The 19,638-nt window shown below is 38.1% G+C and overlaps 1 protein-coding gene across 1 annotated transcript in view; it reads right to left on the bottom strand.

The window, feature by feature from the left end:
- Positions 1 to 19,638, bottom strand: part of DOCK2 (dedicator of cytokinesis 2) — a 157,717-nt gene that overhangs the window by 95,390 nt on the left and 42,689 nt on the right. The window contains exon 26 of the mRNA XM_008644215.2: positions 5,906 to 6,054. Within this exon, the coding sequence (XP_008642437.1) occupies positions 5,906 to 6,054 (149 nt within the window). The remainder of the gene's footprint in view (positions 1 to 5,905; positions 6,055 to 19,638) is intronic.

The raw sequence follows: 19,638 nt of genomic DNA, 5'->3' as shown, positions 1-19,638 counted from the left end.
GAGTAGTCTGTAACTTTACCCTGGTACAGTTAATTGAGGCAAATTGTCCCACAGCTCCCCACATCTGTCAGTGCTCTCAGGGCAGGCTGGAGCTCAGGAATTTTCTTAGCTGGCAGTCACAAATATAGAGTTATTAAAGGAGAAAGTTGTCTTCATTTAGCCAAGCTGCTCTGGGAGGGCACAAACTGGGGATGGTTGGCCCAAGTACTGCTCTCATTGCCTGAAGAAGGACATTTGATTATTTATTCTAAAACCCTGAGCAAATGGGAACAACCTTATGTTCACCACTTTCACTGACCTTACTCTGATCACTCGACAACTTGGGAAACCAGCATGCAACAAGGAAGAAAAAGTCTAAACAAATTTCTAGTAGAAAAGGATATGTAGCTTCCACCAAGACCCTTCTTTAATGTCAGATATCGTATGGAAAGAACACCACAATCACAGAACCATGGCAAGTTCTTCATAACGTTTTAGGTAGCTGAGCCCCAATACCATTCCAGGAGAAACTGTTTCAGGTTCTGTTTTTCCTCTGAGTCAGCCAATGTTTTCTCCATTTTTTCCTCCTGTTCTGATTGCTTTGGATCAGCCCACACTCCTCATAACAGGAACCTTCCTCACACCTAGCAATTTATTTACTATTACCATTTAGTCCTCTTGTATCCTTTGATAATGACACATAGAAGCTTAAGTGATCTCTTCATCTGTCACAGCATTTCAGAAGTTGTTATATTCTATAAATGAATAATGTATTTGCAGAATAATTTGTTTGTGTTTGGTGTTTCCTACTTCAAAATTTCACTTTGTCTGGTACAGTCCTATGTTTATAACATGACTACACTTGAGAGTGGCTGCACAGAAGACACATTTGTTGTTGTTAGTTTTATAAAGTTGTTTACCACTATAATAAAAAAAAAAAATATCAACAGCCCAAACTGAAAAACTGTGTAGCAGCACTTAGCACAGGGATGTAATTAGTTCATTACTTTCCCTTTTTTTAAAATTCAAAAATGAGGGCTCATATAATGTAAGTTAACTTCCACATTCCAGTATGTGCTATACCATAATTAGTAACAGTTCAGAACATTGCATAATGAGTTTTAACATTTAGCCCTGACTCCATCATTAAAGATGAGCTCTATTCTTAATTCACAAGTAGCACATCACAAACCTCTCCTGGAAAGACTATTACATATGCTCAAGCACATAAAGGTTATTTTCTGCTAGACCTTTGAATTTTCAGAGAAACATTAGCAAATGAAATAAAATGGTTTCTTTATGAAACTGAGACTCCCTTTCTTCTTGATAATTTAAGAAACAATTAGGCATTCAATACTGACAATGCAAAATTAACAAAAATTCTTTTCACACTTTGTCAATACAAGAGATTTCAGCTTTTATTTTAACTTAAAGCTTCTAGCTCCAGAAGATAGTCTAACAGCCCACTGCAACTTGTGCTTTTTCAGATCATATTTCTCTTCAAAAGGATGACATAGGAAAACCCACCATCATTTGGCTTTGTTCCGTTGATTAAGCATAAGATTTTTTTAGGAGCTAAATTAACTTATTAAATTATCATATATAAATGTTCACTTGGAAAACATTAACTGTATTATTCCATTTAATTAAATATGCTGATCAAAAACATATGTTTGTCTTTGCCGTTGAAAAGATTTTCCAGGTGACCAAGGCATGGAACAATCAGAGTTCATACTCTGCAGGCAGGTCAGCAGGAGGGAGTGTTCTCCCAGAGCTCTAGCACCTTCACAGTCCTTGTTGGGCTGGATGGCACATATTGGTACACAGATTAGTTAAGAGAAAATCCAAACCAAGCAAAATGTCACTCTCTTGCCAAAATATCTGTGCAAGGTAAAAGCAGATAGCTTTGATTTGGTTTTCATCTTCTATTTAAACTACTACAGGATTGGGACAGAAAAAGGAATTCTGTTTCAGAGTCAACCCTGCACTTCAGATTCTGATGGAGTGTTTGTTTATTTGGACAAACAGGGGCTCACTGAATGGCTGCTTGGGAGTTCCAACGTTACACAACCTGTACTCGAGGTACCCATTTGGAAACACTTCTGTGCATTCATTTCAGCTGTCCCTGCTGTGTCCCCTCTCAAACTCTCACCCAGCTCTACTCTCCTCCCTGGCGTGGGGCTCAGTGAGAAACTCAGCAGGCCTTGGCACTGTGCAAGCAGTGTTCAGCAATAACTGAAATTTCATCTCTGCATTATCAACACTGTTTTGGTCACAAATCTAAAACATGGCACTCTATGGGCAGCCACAGAGGAAATGAGCTCTACACCAACCAGATCCTGCGTGCTCACTCCCTGGTGCACCCAGTTCTGTAACTTGTATTGCTTCTTTAACACACATACAAATAAAGGCACATATAGAAGGATAACAATTTTTTTTTAAACCATGGTTCATAATCCTGCATTGTTTTGGCTGAAAAGTCTCCACAGAGGACCTTAAGGTAACAGGCCCTGAAAGGACATGCAGTATTCCTGACTACATTCCTTTGAAACTCTCTTTTGCTAAAGCCTTAAAATCTGCCATAAGTTAGGCAAAAGCTTTAGAAATTTCTTTGCAATTCTAAAATGCTTCCAGGCTTGTTTGCTAGCATTTGCTAAACAGCTTAAAATGCAACTTTTGCCAGTTATTGACAATGCACAGAACAGGAGAAGATTCTTCATCTCTCTTGCACTTACAGTCTCAGCCAAGATTTCACTGTAGATTCCAAGAGAAAGCATTAACCATTACATTTAATTTTGTAGGCACTATAAATAAAAAATTGTTCTGATTCAGTAAATATTAAGGCATAGCATATATGTTAGATTAGAGACAAAGTCACCTCACGAAGCACAGTCAGATTCCATGAAAAAGTGTTGTAAAGAGGGAAAAGGGAAGTGGTTTTAATTAAAACAGAAACAAAAAGTCACAGATTTCACCATGACCTTCATCAATGACTTGCAGTTCTGAGATTTAACTGTATTTCACAGGTGCTTGAAGCACAGTCTCAAGCTACGAAGCTAATTTTAGACATGATTAAGCCAAAACAATGCCATCTATGTCCAAAAGTTGTTTGCTGGAGAGGAAACTTAAAATCAAATCTCAGCATCTCACTGAGATGCCCAACAGTGACTGTCTAGTCATAAAAATAAACACTACACAAAACAGAGTTTTTAACAACACACTAGCTACCTGCAGAACCCAGCAGTGAGGCAGCAGCTGAAGAAAACAGCATTTGAACACAAGGATCTGATGATTCCCATGTTCCCACTCACTAAACAATGTGAGACAATACAGTAGACCAGAGCTGGTAATACCAAAATATCTTTTCCTTTGACAAAGAAAATGCATTCTTCAAAAATTCTGTAACAACTTCAAAGATCACCTCACAGTACAAATTTTCACCACACAAAACAGAACAACTACTGCTGTTTGTTCTTCCCTGTCCTTTGTGTGCATTTTATTTCTGGTGACTTTCACAGAATAAATGAAATGTAAAAATATCAAAGTTAATATCCAAAAATTTTGAAACCAGGTTTCTCTACTGAGATGGAAAAAGCAGAAGGAATAGGACAGGGCATTGGTGTTATTAATATTGTAAAGTGATGCTGCTACTAAGGGCTGAAGCTTCTTCCTCCAGCAGGTCAAACATCCATTTTCTTAGAAAGAGGCTAAGCGATACAAGAAATGAATTGTTGAATGGAAAACTGCATTCATTTTAGGGTTCAAGTGTAATCCCAGCAGAAATGACTTGGTTAATTACCAAACTTATTGTCTGTATCTAGATCACACTGCATATAAAGGCATCTTGAAGGTCAGTGCCTAAACAATAACCTGGCCATATGTGAACCCTTTCCATTTGCCTACAGGTTACAAAGTATTTACTGCTGCAAGGCAAGTACAGCCTCGAAACAAGATTTCTCACTTTAGCTGGAATATATAAATATAAAATTATACTCCAGAGAAATCTGTAGTGGCTCTCAAAGAGAAATGACTGTGATCCTTGGATACTGTGGTGTTCCCCTCCTTTGCTGCTTTTTCCTCCTTCAGATAAGTCATCTCAACAGCAGATTTTCAGTACTGAGGCAGGATCAGCGTTTTGTTAAAAAATGAGATCTTAACCCATGGATTCTCACTCAAGGAAAGAAAAAACTACAAGTGATGGCCACGCATTTCCTGTTGTGGTTACAAACCCAGGTGTTACGGTTAATGACACATCCTTAATTTATTCTAAAATCTGTATTTTCTCTGACCAGCAGTTGTATTGCCAGAGGCAGGCCAGGGTATGGACTTTTTGCAACAGAAGCATCTGGTTCTTTTGTTGATATCCCAACTATCTACAATATTTCTTAGACTCAGGAATATGATGCCTCCAGAGGACTGATACCACTGCTGATTTAAAGCTGCCCCAAGGGGCTTTTCTCCTTATATCAGAAATGCATCAGTATTCCTTGCAAGCACAATCTGTAGATAACTGTGACCCAAACATCTCACAGATAATCTCCAGTTTACTTTCCTTGAAAGAAACTATTGAAGAAATGCCACTTCTCTGGAACAAATGTCAATATATAATTTTTTTAATGCATGCATTTTAAATTCTCAGCAATTCTTCTGCTGCTCTGCATAATGTTCCCACTCACACAAAGATGAGCTACAAACCCATATTTTCAGTAGGCCCTAATGAGTCTTTGACATGCCAGCAACTGCTGCTGTGGATGGTAACTGTTAAATTCAAAAATAAACTTCATTTATGTGGTACACACAGAGAGCCCCATCTTACTTTACAATTGTGTTTACCTTTTAAAGGATACAGTAACAAAACTGGTTACTTTGCATTATAGACTTATGAGATGATAACTTCAATTTTTGCCTCATCATGTTTTCACCATTTCTCTTAAGAATTACATTTCAAATTCAAATGTTCCAATACCTCTTTGGTATCCCCTTGGATCAGTCCCTCCTGAACTGCTTAAGTCTAAACCAATGAGGCAAATAGCTCATAATACACACGGAAAGATTGCCCTGTGCAAATGGAAAAACCTCTGCAGTAACAAAGATTTTTATGAAATCAAGATATATACTGTAATGATTCCATTTACTAGGAAATGATCCAAGGAGCCACAGTGAAAAACTCCCAAAATGACAACTTGCCTTAATCCAAAGTCTGCAAAGTTTGAACACATGTATTGGAAAACTATAGCTGAGAAAAAATCAGCACAGGAGAAATTACAGCTTTCTTAATGTAATTAGTTATGAGGTTTTCTCAGAATAAATCGCTCGAATTATTGAGAAGCTTCATTGAATAACCTACTACTCGTTAAAAAGTAACTAAAAGTCAATTCAATATTCTCTCAAATGAGAAAAAAAAGAACCACCTAGATGAAAATTTCAGTGTTCCAAAATTTCAGAAGTCTGAGAAAGAAACTACAGTCTCCAAGTGAAATATAGTAAAGAGTATTCTGTTTTACCCAGACACTGCTGAAAGCAGAAACCATACCTCACCACATTGTACAGCATCTGTGTCAGAAACTACAGGGGCTTTTGTGAGAGCAACAAGATGAAATTTGAAATTTATTCTGAATAATTAAAATAATTATAGAATAATCGAAAATTTATGTTTGGAAGGGACCTTGAAAGGTCATGTAGTCCAACCCCCTGCAATGAGCACAGATATCTTCAACTGGATCAGGTTACTCAGATGTCAGTATTAATCTTTAATACCTCAACTGCCCTTTCATTTAAGTTTATGAAAAATAGGAGAAAAGTTCAATTCGCCACTGACTTGTATTAAATATTTGAAAGAGATTAATCATCATCAATAATTTACTACCTAATCAGCTCAAGCTTTCTACAGACTTGGGCTCTCTATATCATCATCATCAATACTTACAGGGTCTTGACAGCTCAGAACCTCCAGGATACTATTAAGTAATTCAACGCAGTACTTCCTCTCTTGGACCTGGAGCTGCTGATCCTCCTTCTCTTCCAGTAATTCCCTCAGCTCTTTTGTAATCACAGGAAGCAGAATGTCCCTGCATTCTGAAAGAAAGCAAATTATCTTAACAACAAATATAAATCAAATACTGTGTGCAAATAAACCCTCCCTCAAACAGCGAAACACAATATGCTTCAACAGCCACAGTCCCAACGTGGAATTGCTGATTTTCCAATTGTGCCTCGTTAATATTCCATACTTGTGCGGTATTTTCATAAGTTAACAGTATTTTCATATATTAAAACCAAAAGTTCCTGATAAAAATAGTTTTCTTCACTTAAATTCTGAAGGCTGTTCAGCTTATATCAAACACTTGGGGACAAATTACTCACTTACACACAAAGCATCTGGAAATTAATTGTGTTTAAGTAATGACAGGATTTTAATGTGAGAAAATTACTGCACTTATTAACTTATTTCTGAAAATAAGACTCAAACAGCAGAAGAGAAGTGTTCTATGTGCATCATTTTGAAACATATCTTCTAAAGGCACATAAAAGAATGCAGACAAAGAGAAGACTCTAATGAAAGGCCTACCAAGATTGTGATAGTGAGAGCTGTGCATACATTCATCCTTATTTAAATTTAAGGAAGCTGACACAAATATGAAGTTATGTTTCAATATCACCCATACATTGACTTTTTAAGAGAGAGGTGCTTATAGGAAATGTCAGGAGTACAAAATACACAAATTTGATAGAACTTTAATGAGAGCAATATCCATCTAGGAATAAAAAGTATCTTTTATTTTTTAAGAATGATTTGGAGCACCTGGACATACACTGCACTCCCTGATAAAGCAGTGCTTTGTGAGACATGGTGAAACTGTATCCATTGTGATTTAAAACAAGCCAGGGGCTCAGAATCCCCCCAAAATAAAGGTGCTAGTACATACAGAGAGAAAGGAAAGAAAGAAAGAAAAAGAAAAGAATGGAAAGTAGATTATAAATGTCTGAATTTTGCAGATGAAGCAACAGAAGCAATCCATGCAGATTATTCTTATTTGAAGTAACAGCTCCAAACTAAATGAAGCCAAGAGCTTTTAATCATGTCTGAAGAGCAGCATAATTTGTCGCCTCAGAAAGCATCTCTACCCTTGGTAACTATTTCTATAATACTTATTCCAAGCTACAAGACAAATCTAACCCAATAACTAAGTTACAAACTCACCAGTAAGACAGCAGTTAAAGAACACATATCAACACGAGCCCTGTTTGAACAGCAGCATAAAAATGAATTTCACACAGCCTACAGTTCTTTATGTGACCAACTCTGCACAGACACACTTCTTGCAGGCTACAGATACCCCTCTGAAGCAGAAACCAAAGGGCTGTGCTCACAAACCACATAGTGGAGCCCAGCAGCAGGGGATACCAACACTCCTAAAGCACTTCTGTGTGGATTTGTGCTCATGCAGGCAGAGAACACCTGCGCTCCAGAAGTCAGTACTGGCAGCTGGTCACCAGCTGCAGACAGCAAATACTAGAAGTTTTCTGAAACTGAGATGTAATTTAGTAACTAGCAAAAACTTTCTTGATTTGCTCCTACAAACTGCTTCTAACTCATTGTAAATGCAACAAATCCAGTGCTATTAGCTTAACTAAAAACTAAACCAAAGAAACATCATCAGCAACCAAAAAAGTTACATGCAATACCTTAAAAACTTGCTAAAATGTGATAGGATCTTTTTAATACAGGGTTGATATATTCAGTCAACAAATAAGTGCAAATTATAAAATAGATTATTAGTTTACTACTTTTGGAAAAGCTAGTAAACAAACTTAAGTTCTGTTTTCATTATTAGCTGTGGAGACTGTCCTTCAACAGTTATCCAGGTTATCCAGGGAGAAAACAGTTCCTAGTATGATCAGTTCAGAATTCATTCATCAAGATTCTGACCACCCCAAAAATACTTAAGCTGTATTTTGATATAGCATTTATTGCTAACCTAGTTCCATTTCATGGTGCTTACGAGAAGGACCATAAGCGCAACAGTCTTACTGAAAGATGGCACACATTTAACACATTTTAAAGTGGATCAGATGAAATTAAAAAATGGACTCACAACCCAAGCAAGCAGTTGAGGCTGGATATAAGGAGAAACCTCTTCCTCACACAGACAGCCAAGCAGTAGAACTAACAGGTTGCACAGACTATCCTGGAAAAACCTGGTCTGACCTCACAGCTGACCTCATGCTGAGCTGGAGGTTGGGCTGGACACATTCCCAGATTCCTTCCAACTCAAACTATTCTATGATTCTTGATTTCTAAAACTTCTAATCAATGGTAGTGTGGCAGTAGCTTGCTGCACTGAAAATATCAGTTTCTAATCCTCAGAACCTGAACAGAGCAGACAACTATGGGTAACGAGTAAGCAACACAACACAGTAAAAAAAAAATCACAGGAGACTCTGAATCTCTGGAAAATGAACAGAGACTGTCAGAAAGTCAGGAACAAAGTTACATATATTCCTGTGTACATAAATGATGACATTTTTGGGGCTTGTCATTTTTTTATCTGTGGACTCAAACATCAAGGTGTCCTATATCAGAAGAGATGATATCAAACTCATTATTCTAAAGACAGGTAGGAGAAACCCAATTCTTGCCATTTGAATCCCTAGCACTTGCACAGCATCTGTAGTGAGGCGTAAGAAATGTTTCACATATATGTAACCTGTATGAAAATACACATGCAGTAAAATACCTCTTTTCTGGTCTCCACTCTGCTCCACCCCCCTGTTCCCTTCCAGATTCTCTGACTGTGTGCAAGATATGCTGAAGGAAAGATTCAGCACAAGCTAAACCCCATTTCTCCTACAGCATTGTGGATCCCATATACCAAGCAAACCCTCGGCAGTAAAACTCATCCACATCCCTCTCCATGCCTGTCTGCAGCTACAGCAGAGTTCTACCCATGGCAACACTTTGTGCCACAAGTTCTCAACTCTCAACCTGGTCCATATAAATTACACTTTGTACAGGGATTCATAACTTACTCCAGCAATCTGAAACAACACAGTAACAGCTACACCTAATACAACACGAAGATGAACCTATTTAGACAAGCACATCTAACTAATCTGGAATGACAAATAGAAGTACAGATTCCAAATCAACAGTATGTAAGAAATTTAGCTGGCAACTCTTTCCGCTTAACTACCATTCTTAAAAATAGTGCCTTGAAAACACTTCCACTTCAAAAAACATCACTAGGGAGTGCTAACAGGCTGTTCATAGCAGCAAAGTTCAAAGTCACATCACATTATGTGACATCTCAGCCACTTTTCACCTCTCACAAAGAGAATGGAAGGTTCTTGGCACATTCCGGTTTCACATCTGCCAGGATAAACATACTTACTGCTCTCACTCCTTCAAAATAATATCCAGCTCAATTTTAAGCTATTAAGATGTCCCTTTGAACTGCCTGACAGCTAGCAAATATAAAAATTCCTTTTGGGTAGCTTTCGAAGTTACAGGGAGCAACTGGATAATAAAAACCTGTACCTAACGAGCTTATTTTCAAAAGTAAAGTAAGAGACTAAATTGAGCAAAGTCACTGATCAAGAGGAACCCTGTCTTTTAGATAAAGTACATTTTTAATTTGTCTTCGTATAGAAAATAAAACCCTGGGATTCAAGGTAGGTGTTATGAAAACATTAATCACCAAATTACTTGTGCCTTCACATGTCAGTGACACCCATTTGCTCAATAATCAGGAAGCATAGATGAGATCATGACTAACAAGTTGCAGTGGACACCTTAAAGAGGAGTGGAGGCAAGCTTCACTGAATTTAAAACTCCTCCATACAAGCCTTCAGAAGTCAATTAAAGCTTCCTACCAGAATGCAAAATGCCTGCTGTTGTCTGTAACTCATTAAAAACCACACATGTGTATTTTAGTGAAAGAATCAAGTCTTTGACATAATTTTTCTTCCATATAAAGCCATTCCATACTCCTTAAACATGGAGAAAACAGGGTTGCTTGCATAGACCAATTTTCCTGTTGTACTGAGACAACAGTTGAGGCAGAAAGTGCAATTGATTTCCTTCAGATTTTAGAGCTAATTACTCTACAAGCTTCAGTACTCCCAGTTGCACTTTGCAATATAAATTAAAATTGGATCCATATTTGATACATAGAGAATCTCTTAAAAGGACAAACTATGCAGCTGATCAATTATTTACAGTGCATTTTCAGATGTGGACAATGTTGAAACATCAAGCCACATGGAAATTCAAGGTTGTTTAACTAGTCTTAGCTAAATTGTTTCCTTAGGGGAAAAAAAAAAAATCAAACTTGCCATTGATAATAATACAAAAAAATCAATAGATTTTAGCAAGAAAATTCAATTTTTGGTGTTAATTAGTTTGGCTAATATTAAAGCTTTATGTCTATATTTTTTGACTGGCTGCTAGATAAACTCAGCTTGTTAGTACAGGAGAAGGAATTTTATAATGCACTTCTAGGATATTATTGATGAATAGAAGAAAAAGAAAACTAATTAGGTTTTATAAGACACCTAGCAGTTGAAGTCATCTCATATGAGATTGTAATTCCAAAATGTTCTGAAAAACACACAATCAAAGCAACTGGAAAAGACCTGTATTCATAGCAAGGAAGACCTGATCTCATCCTGAGCCTGCAGGTGGACTAAAGTAAACATAAACCTGTAGTCATGTCTTTGTATCTTTGAAAACCCAGTAAAACTATTTCACTAGAACATTACACAAAAGATGAAATCCTTGTACTGTCTTGGGACAAGCAAAAGTTTATTGAACCAGTACACAAGTTTCAGATTATAATACTAAGGTATCATTGCACAAGTTATGTAAGGAAAATGAACCAAGTTCTTATTTAAACATGAGCAATTCAATGGCCTGGGAAAAGGAGAAAAAAATTAAGAAAATTGTGGAAGACTGTAATTGAGAAAAATAGCCAAAGTAAAATTTGATGTTGTAGTTGATGATTTAGACTCATCACTGGATGCACCCTCAGCAAGGCTGCAGATGACACTAAATTGGTGGCAGGAAGGCTCTGCAGAGGGACCTGGACGAGCTGGATCAGTGGGCTGAGGCCAGTGGGGTGAGCTTCACTGAGGTGAAGTGCCAGGTCCTGTGCTCCGGGCAGGAAGGGACCTGGGGGTCCTGGCTGACTGTGGCTGAACATGAGTCCAGGTTTGCTCAGGTGGGCAAGAGGCCAAGGGCACCTGGCCTGTACCAGCACTGGTGTGGCAGCAGGACCAGGGCAGTGACCTGTGCTGGGCACCATTGAGGCCACGCCTCGAGGGCTCTGCCCAGTTCTGGGCCCCTCAGGCAAAGAAGGCACTGAGGGACTGGAGAGAGGGCAGAGAAGGAACGGAGCTGGGGAAGGGTCTGGAGCACAGGTCTGATGGGGAGTGGCTGAGGGAGCTGGTGGGGCTCAGCCTGGAGAAAAGGAGGCTCAGGGGGGACCTTCTACCTCTACAACTCCCTGAGAGGAGAGTGGAGGGAGGTGGGAGTTGCTCTCTCAAGTAGCAAGTGATAAGCAAAAACTGTCTCAGGGGTTGTCCAGCCCTGGGACAAGCTGCCCAGGACAGTGATGGAGTCACCGTCCCTGGGGAGATTTAAAAGATGTGTGGATGTGGGGACATGGTTTAGTGGCAGACTTGGCAGTGTTAGGTTTACAGCTGGACTCAATTTTAAGGGTATTTTCCAGCCTAAACAAATCTCTAAGTCTGTGATGAAGCAATTCACATTCTCACACCTCCTCCCATGCCCCAAGAAAGCTCAAGACAGACAAGGGAGAGACACAGAGGGGGGAAGATGCCTATTTAAGTACTAGCTGCTTTCTTTTCAGCTTGACAAATAATGTAAGAACATTCCCAGCAACATCTATTCTTCCTTAATGTTCAAAAGCATGAAAAAGCCCAACTGTTCTGACTGGTTTTTTCTAGCTGCCCCAAACTTTATTTGAACTGATAAAACATCAACATACAGTTTGAGCATCTTGCATTTTCTTCATCAAGGTCTTTTAAAAGACTTAGTATTATACATATTCATCAATTCCAAATTCCAACACACTTCTTAGAAAGGTTCCCTGGCAGCACCTTCCTGAATAAGGAGAGGTAGATTCTTTGTTGTCCAGAATTAAGCAGTTATATATTTTCTATTTTGGGTTTGGTTGGGTTTTTTAGCCCCTCTATTCACCTTTTTCCCTTTGGAAGATACCCAAAGATTTCTTATGTACCAGGTAAATGAAATTCAAACTCTTAAGTCATTAATGCAATCATGTCATTAAAAAAGACATTTGGGTCTCCTTCAGCAAAAATTACAGATGGGTTTCATTCCTGACTGCCTCGTATGTGCAGCCAAAATGGTAATAAAGATTTAACACCACTTTTGTCTCCCTTAGGAAATACTACTCTTGATTCCCTGGCATGCCTGTAGTCATATCCATCTGTTAGGATGGCTTCATGCCCACTTAAAAACTGGCATGCCAGTTTAATAAGGACATAGGTGTCATCTGAATACAGATTTAGAACAAAGCCTTAAAAATAAGGCCAGTGAACAACATTCTTTCAATGAGGTGAGACTTCTGATGGCAGCCAGCGCTCAGTTAAAGCATTGTGCTTCCTCACAATGGACATCTGTTCACAACTGCAGCAATCTTCCTACTAAAAGTCTTCCTTCTTTGTTATTTGCAATTTAACTCTTTGCTTTACTGGGAAGCCCCAAAGTAACGATTTTAAATTGGTATATTTTCCATTTGTTGTTAAATCTAAATTAAAATTTCACAGCTCAGATAAGAGCCACAGAAAGGGAAGGTACCATAGGTCACCTACAGATCCTGACAGCACTGCAAGATGCAAATTCTCTTTGCCCGCTGGCCTCTAATAGGAACATGAAGGAAGGAGAAACACAGGAATCCTGTGAGGCCAGCACACAGCACCTGCTGACTGTTCAGTGTCAGCAAGTGAGGCAGGAGGATACAGAACAGGTACAGCATCGACAGTCCCAGCACACCACTGACACCAGGAGCAGTTGCAGAAGTCTCTGCCTCCCAGCTTCCAGGCGTACGTGCAAGTGTCTCCACTCCTGAGGGGCTGAGTAAAGCCAGGCATTCCAGGACAGCCAGGACTTCCAACACCACCCTGCTGTAGCCAAGACAGCATTTTCAGCATTTGGTGCCTTTTCCAGCTTGCAGTCACTGCAGTCTGCCAGGCTGCAACACAGCCTTGTCAGCACATCCTCTCTGGCAGATTGAGATCTTTACAGTCCCTTCCAACCCAGGCCATCCTATGATTCGGTGAATTTAGATGAATTCCAACTCACATATTTCCTCATTTCATTTTACTGACGCCCAATATGTGTCGTTATCAACTGCTTTAATATGTTTATGGTCTGCTTTTTCTATTTGAAGTAATCGTAAACCACGTTTTACATAAACATCCTGAAGTTCATTGTTAAAACTAGTTCACCTAACTTGCTTTCCCTCTATATAACAAGATTTTTAAAAAATGCAACTAAAAAATGCCATAATGGGTCAAGTCTAACAAAAAGTTATCAATAGCAATATCGAGCATGTCTCCTACTCCTCCATAAACACAAGTAATGGCTTTAATCTACATATGTCCATCACAAATGTATGCAGATAAATACCTACAGATATGCTTATGCCGTACTCATCTATATCAAAACATTGCAGGAATAGAACTGGCAAAAAATGAATACAGCACTTGAAGTGATGTTTTAGAGCTAATGTACCCCCGGAAAAAAACCCCAATAAATAAAAAAGCTAAATATGAAATTTGAGACTGAATCTACAGGCAAGACTGGGTTTCAATACAGAACCTTTTTAAAGAAATTTATGAACAGCGACTGATTTCAATTTTTTCCCAGTAGCTAAAAACAGGAGAGTGACATGCACTAATGATCTCCTGTGTTCAAGTCATTTAAAATGTTGAGAAGTTTTTTTGAACACAGGAAAGGGGGAAAAAAAATCATAGAAAACCCCCACAAATCCGCAAAAACTTAGGCTTAGGAACTCATATCAGTAGGAAGTAGATTGTAAGATTATAATAGTAAAAATCCATATCTGCAACTCAATCCTGACCATAATAATGACACTGAAATATGCTTAATCAGAAATTACTCCTCCTTCTACTCTGTTTTTTAAAACTTTTTTCTTAATAATCCTGAAGGTAAAAACAATACACTCTAGCAACACAAACTACCAACAATATTCAATTCTTGAAACGAAACAAAGTATTTCACAGGTAAAACCCAGTAATGTACACGAGTGTTAGGAAATCAATGTAATTATGGGTGTGTGTAAGTACTTCTCTTGTTTAAACAGTAATAGAATAGAAAGAGTTCTTCAGTGAGGAAAAACAGCATTGCTATAGTCTCAGCATTTCTTCTGGCATCTGGCAAATTAACCCCTGGTGCTAACATATGTCTCTTGCTGCTGTTCTTCCAAAATCAGCAAGTGGTTTGCATATGCTGAACATGCAGCAGCCGTGTCTGGAGCCACAGTGAGCACAGGGCCTGCATTTCCAGCCAAGACACTGAAACTCGATTCCCACCCCTGCCAGTGACCATCTGTGTGCCCTACTTAGAGCTCCTGGTCCTTGGGGTAGATCTCTGAGCTCTGCTACAGCACAAACCCCTCACCAGGACTGGGCAGTCAGGGAATGCAATGTCCAAAGCACCACTATCAAAACAGACACATTTTATCATGTGTTGAAGCACTTTACATTCATTTCACACCAATAAAAACCAGTTCTCCCAAGGCTACTCATTTACAACTTTCAGCATAGTGTCAGTAAATATTCCAGGGCCATCTTAGAATAAACATCTAGATCCTATAAACTCAGCAGCACTAACTACAATAAAAACTCCATGTAATTTATGAACAGCTATATCTTAATTTGTTGCTCTCTCAAAAAACAGAGAGATAGTGGGGGAATTTTGGCAGTAAGTTTCCTAAAAACAAACAAAACAGTAACTCCTGAAAAGTAGTTTTACGTAGAAGTTAAACAATTCAAACAAAACTTTTTCACAACAGGGAGGAATAATCCATTACATCCTACTGTACAGGGTGGAAGATATGACAGGAGACAGTTTCTTCCATCATAAAAGAGACTCTAAAATCCCATTAAAGATGCTTATATGAGACAACGCAACCATTTCTTTAACTCTGGTATTTTAAAATAATAAAATATCAAGTAATCTAGAAGAAAAATGTCAAAAATTAGGCAGATTTCTTGTCCTCTGACCAAAAAGGAGTTACTATTTTCTAAACACAAAACTGCATAAAAGTCTGCTCACACATCCTGTTAGAACATTCCTAAATGCTACGGTGAAAGTGTGCAAGCAGCAGAAAGCATCCATCCTCCTACACTCAGCCCCTCCAATACCTGCACCACCATAACCTCTCCAAGCTGTGTTACAGTTACAGAGTGGGAGCAAGAAATCAATGCCTCTATGAAAAAACTGGCAATGTAATTTAAAGGCTTCTAAAAGTGCTTTAGTGCTACAAGGCCTTTGAAGATCAATTACAGCAGAGGTGCACGGGACCACGTTTCCTATCTGATGAAAGCACTCCCTGAGTCTACAGTGGAAACTTTTGAATGCCTGGGAATACATACCAATAAATTCAGTTCACCCTCAAGGTTTCCAACTTCAGGTTCACATGCAGCTTTATTAAATAAAGACAAATTTCACTGGCTTTTTTTTTATTATTTTTTTGAAAATACCTTCCTGTGTTTTCATAAGTCTGCTTCTTTAGAAAATGCTGTGAATATCAATGGGTCAAGGAATAGAAGTGCCAGTATATGCAATCCAATTGAATTGTAAAGACAATACCTCTGGGGATGGATGTAAATTAATTGAACTGGAACTGCCATGAACTACCTGGAAAGAGAATAAAGTCTGGAGGAATAGATAATCTGAAACACGCAAATTAATAGACTTCGCTGTAATTAGCAGTGTAGTTAAATACATTCCATATTCATGGCAGAAAAAATGCTACCTGTTGTAGATAAATGTGAACTTTAGTTAATGATACTGTTGGCAATCTTACCTTAATTATCACGCTGCATCCTATTCTGAGATAGCCTACATGTGCTTTCCTTCTTGTAAATGACCTTCCAGCTCATTGAGTGCAGTAATGAATCAGGCGGCGTCTACACCCTACACACACTTGGTTCTCTATCCAATTAATTTTAAAATCAATTGTATTTGATGTAGAGCAAAAAAAGGATCTTTAGAATTTTCTATTTTAAGCCACAGCGATGTAAATGAAAAGAGATTTGTTTGCTGTTTACCATGCACAGTATTACAGCAGCATGGTACAGAAATGTTTTCATATCACTATAATATTATAGATTCTTAATTGTGTATTGGTCTTTTCACATCTCCAGTGCCTGCACTTAAACATGATGTGGACTTCTCCCCCTATGGTAATTACAATGTTAAGGCTGAAAACAAAACATAAATGCGAATAATCAAAAAATATCATTAAGATAAAAAACACCCTGTAATTATTACAGGGATGATTTTCTGCCATTAGTGGTGCAGGGGCAGTTGGGTGAAAAGAAAGGTATAAAGATCATTACCAAACAGAGAAACTCCAATATTAAATGCCCTAAAAGGTACTTGGGTAACAACCCGAGGCAATAGTAGCATTGTTAGCTGGCCATTCTGTGTTCGAGGAATGACAGCTTCATGGAATGGTGTCAGGAAATGGAAAATGTATTTGCAAAAGTCTATTTGGTCCTGACCAGATTGCACCAAGGATGGTGTAAAGGTATATCTGCCACTCCAGTAAGTAAAAAATAAAATAAAAAAGCAGTGGTTTTCAGGCATTTTAAATCCTACAATAATGGCAACTCTAAATCCTACGTTACCAACAAAGAGCTGTTTTATTCTATCACGTCATCAAACTACTGACATACAAAATGTTTACATTAATATTTTCTAGCTAGCAAAAATATCCTCTGGTTATTACTATTATGATATAAGTCATGATGTTCCTAAAACAATATGTCATGATAAAGCTAAAATAAGCAGGATTTATTTTAGTTCTATTTTAAAATGACAGCAACTTGTTTTCTCTATTTTGGGCAATTGCTTCTTCAGAGGACTTCTCTTGTTTTTAAGTAATACATGGAAAAAAAATCAACCCATTTCCCCAGACTCCTCTAAAAAGAACACACCTAAGTATTACTATATAGTTATATACCAAGTATTACTATATTAAGTATCACAGTAAAAACATTTTAAGGTAGATCTTGCACATGTAATCACCACAAGCACATAAACAAGCAGTTAATTTTTACATATTATGTAGTGGGAACACTTTAACTGTCAATTACTAACGCAACTTTGGATCACAATACCCAGATATACAGGATATAGGTGAAAGAGCAGGGCTGGGAAATGAATCAAGTATGATATGCTGCCTTCATACTCTCAGCTGCTTGGTTTTGCTGTCAAGTGTCTGATGTTAGCAAAAAATAGAGAGGTTTTGGGCAATACATTTTTTTCATCTACAAATGTGAGACTAAACGAACCCACTACCTACCTGTCTGGGAAAAATTAAAATGTATTAATTATCTGGTCAGCACTATGCAAAACCCACCATTTACTGGTTTTGTAAAAGGTCCCCCGAATTAGAAATCCTCCTAGCAAAATTTCTTATTCAATATTACCTAAAAAAATAGAGAAACAGAAACCATGTCCCCTTTTTAGAATTCACAACGCATTCCAAGGTAGACATTTCCCATGATGTACCAGCTATATTTCAAGACATCAGACAAGCTGCATTTACAAGCAACCAGCAATCTATTATTATTATTTATCTGCAAGTAGTAAAAGCTTTACAGAGTATTTTGCATTAACAGACCTCAGCTAAAGGAAAGGCCTGTTAAACACATGAAACAAACACCACACTAAGCAGACTGTAATGAAATCTTCTTGGGAATCCAAAACCCATTCTTTTCTCTTCTGGAACATACAGAGGGAAGGAAGAAAGGAGCTGTAGGATGTATGCTAGTGAATAGAATTGTGAAGCACACAGTTATTATATGCTCAACTGTTTTCTTTCTGAAACTTTATTAGGGCTTTATTCCTTATTATACGAGCCTGGGATCTGCCATCCTGACCACCTCCCCTGATCTATGAACCAGTAACAATTGTACTTCAGTGAGACAAGCTTCTTTAAAGAAAAACTATTGAACCAAAATAAGTTTATAGCTTACACTTAATTTCTCAGTATTAAACACAGGGTAGCTGACTGAATTCTAATAAGATCAAGAGTTCAAGAGAGCGCCTTATTTTAACCCAAGAGTTTTGGTCTTGTGAGAGGATATTTCTCCTTCTGGTCTAAACGCTGCTCACCACAAGCACCACAGATAAAACTATGTCTGGCACTTCTGATCTTACAAGCAGCAGCAGTAAAAGCAGCTCATACTGCAATGATATATCAGACTCTGCTTGTTAAACAGAGATACAGTCAACTACCAGAGAAAACTGTGAATGCAGGACTAGAAGTGTTTGAAAATTAATTAGGAACTGCTCTTAATGGTTTGGATCGTGTCTGGAGATACCTAAGCTGCAGCTACTTGAGTTTCACCAATACTAAGCAACCGTAAATTTACACATAGTTAAAAAAAAAAAATCAGAGCTGTTGACCATGAAACTATTAACATAAAGATAGGTGAAAATACTAATAATTTAATCTAAACAATAAAACCAACTACATTATTTTCTTGACATATTTTCCCAGGAAATCTACAATGGTCTTAAAACACAACAGACACAGCTAGTTATTGTTAAAGCTTACAATATAGATTTCAGTCTCAATGGAATGCAGCACAGGTCTTAAAATAAAGTGCAATTTTTATCTGTCCTGGCTAGTTAGAACTGCATCACTCTCCTGGCAACACACAACGAGGGGCACAAAGCAATCCCCTCTCAATCTACTCACACACTGCACTATTTGCAATGCACTGTTGTACTGTCAAGTTCCTGGAATCATTATCTCTAAGTTGTCAGAAACTGGAACTCATCTAAATAGTCTGTGCCTTTCAAGTTCTGAAGGTTATCTACACAGCAAAAAGGTGATGAGAGAGAAGCAACCATCCGGTCCGCAAGAGAGGAGTCAGAACTCTTGACACTGAGATGAAGCCAATAATGTAAAACTTGGCTTCTCTGATAGGATTCCTTCAGCAAAAATTCACTTTTTGTGAAAATATGAAGGAAAACTGAGCACAATGCTGATAAAGACATTTCAGTGTCATTAAAACACCTGAGAGTTGAGAAAGACACTAAATTCTGATAGAGGTTGAGAAGCATCGTAATTCCTGTAAGTGGAAATGCTGCATTGCAGCTGAGCATACCACAGCACAATCAGATTTTTTTTGTCCTCTTCCCAGGCAGAGGCCTTATATAACATCTGTGTTCACAAGGTTTCAGTTCATGTTCCTATTCCATTATAGACCTTAAAATGGGTTGAAAGGATATATAGCTCATCCACCTAACCACTGTATCGTAAGAAAACCACGCAGAACTGTTCCTCTGAGTCCCACCTGCTCCTTGCTCTAGGCCAGCAATCACACTTTGCACAGCTCTTGCCATCCTGT

The sequence above is a fragment of the Corvus brachyrhynchos genome, unplaced genomic scaffold (assembly GCF_000691975.1).
Source record: "Corvus brachyrhynchos isolate BGI_N302 unplaced genomic scaffold, ASM69197v1 scaffold262, whole genome shotgun sequence".
Taxonomy (NCBI): domain Eukaryota; kingdom Metazoa; phylum Chordata; class Aves; order Passeriformes; family Corvidae; genus Corvus; species Corvus brachyrhynchos.
The sequence above is the reverse complement of the archived record's forward strand: the minus strand, read 5'-3'. Positions and strand labels throughout refer to the sequence as shown.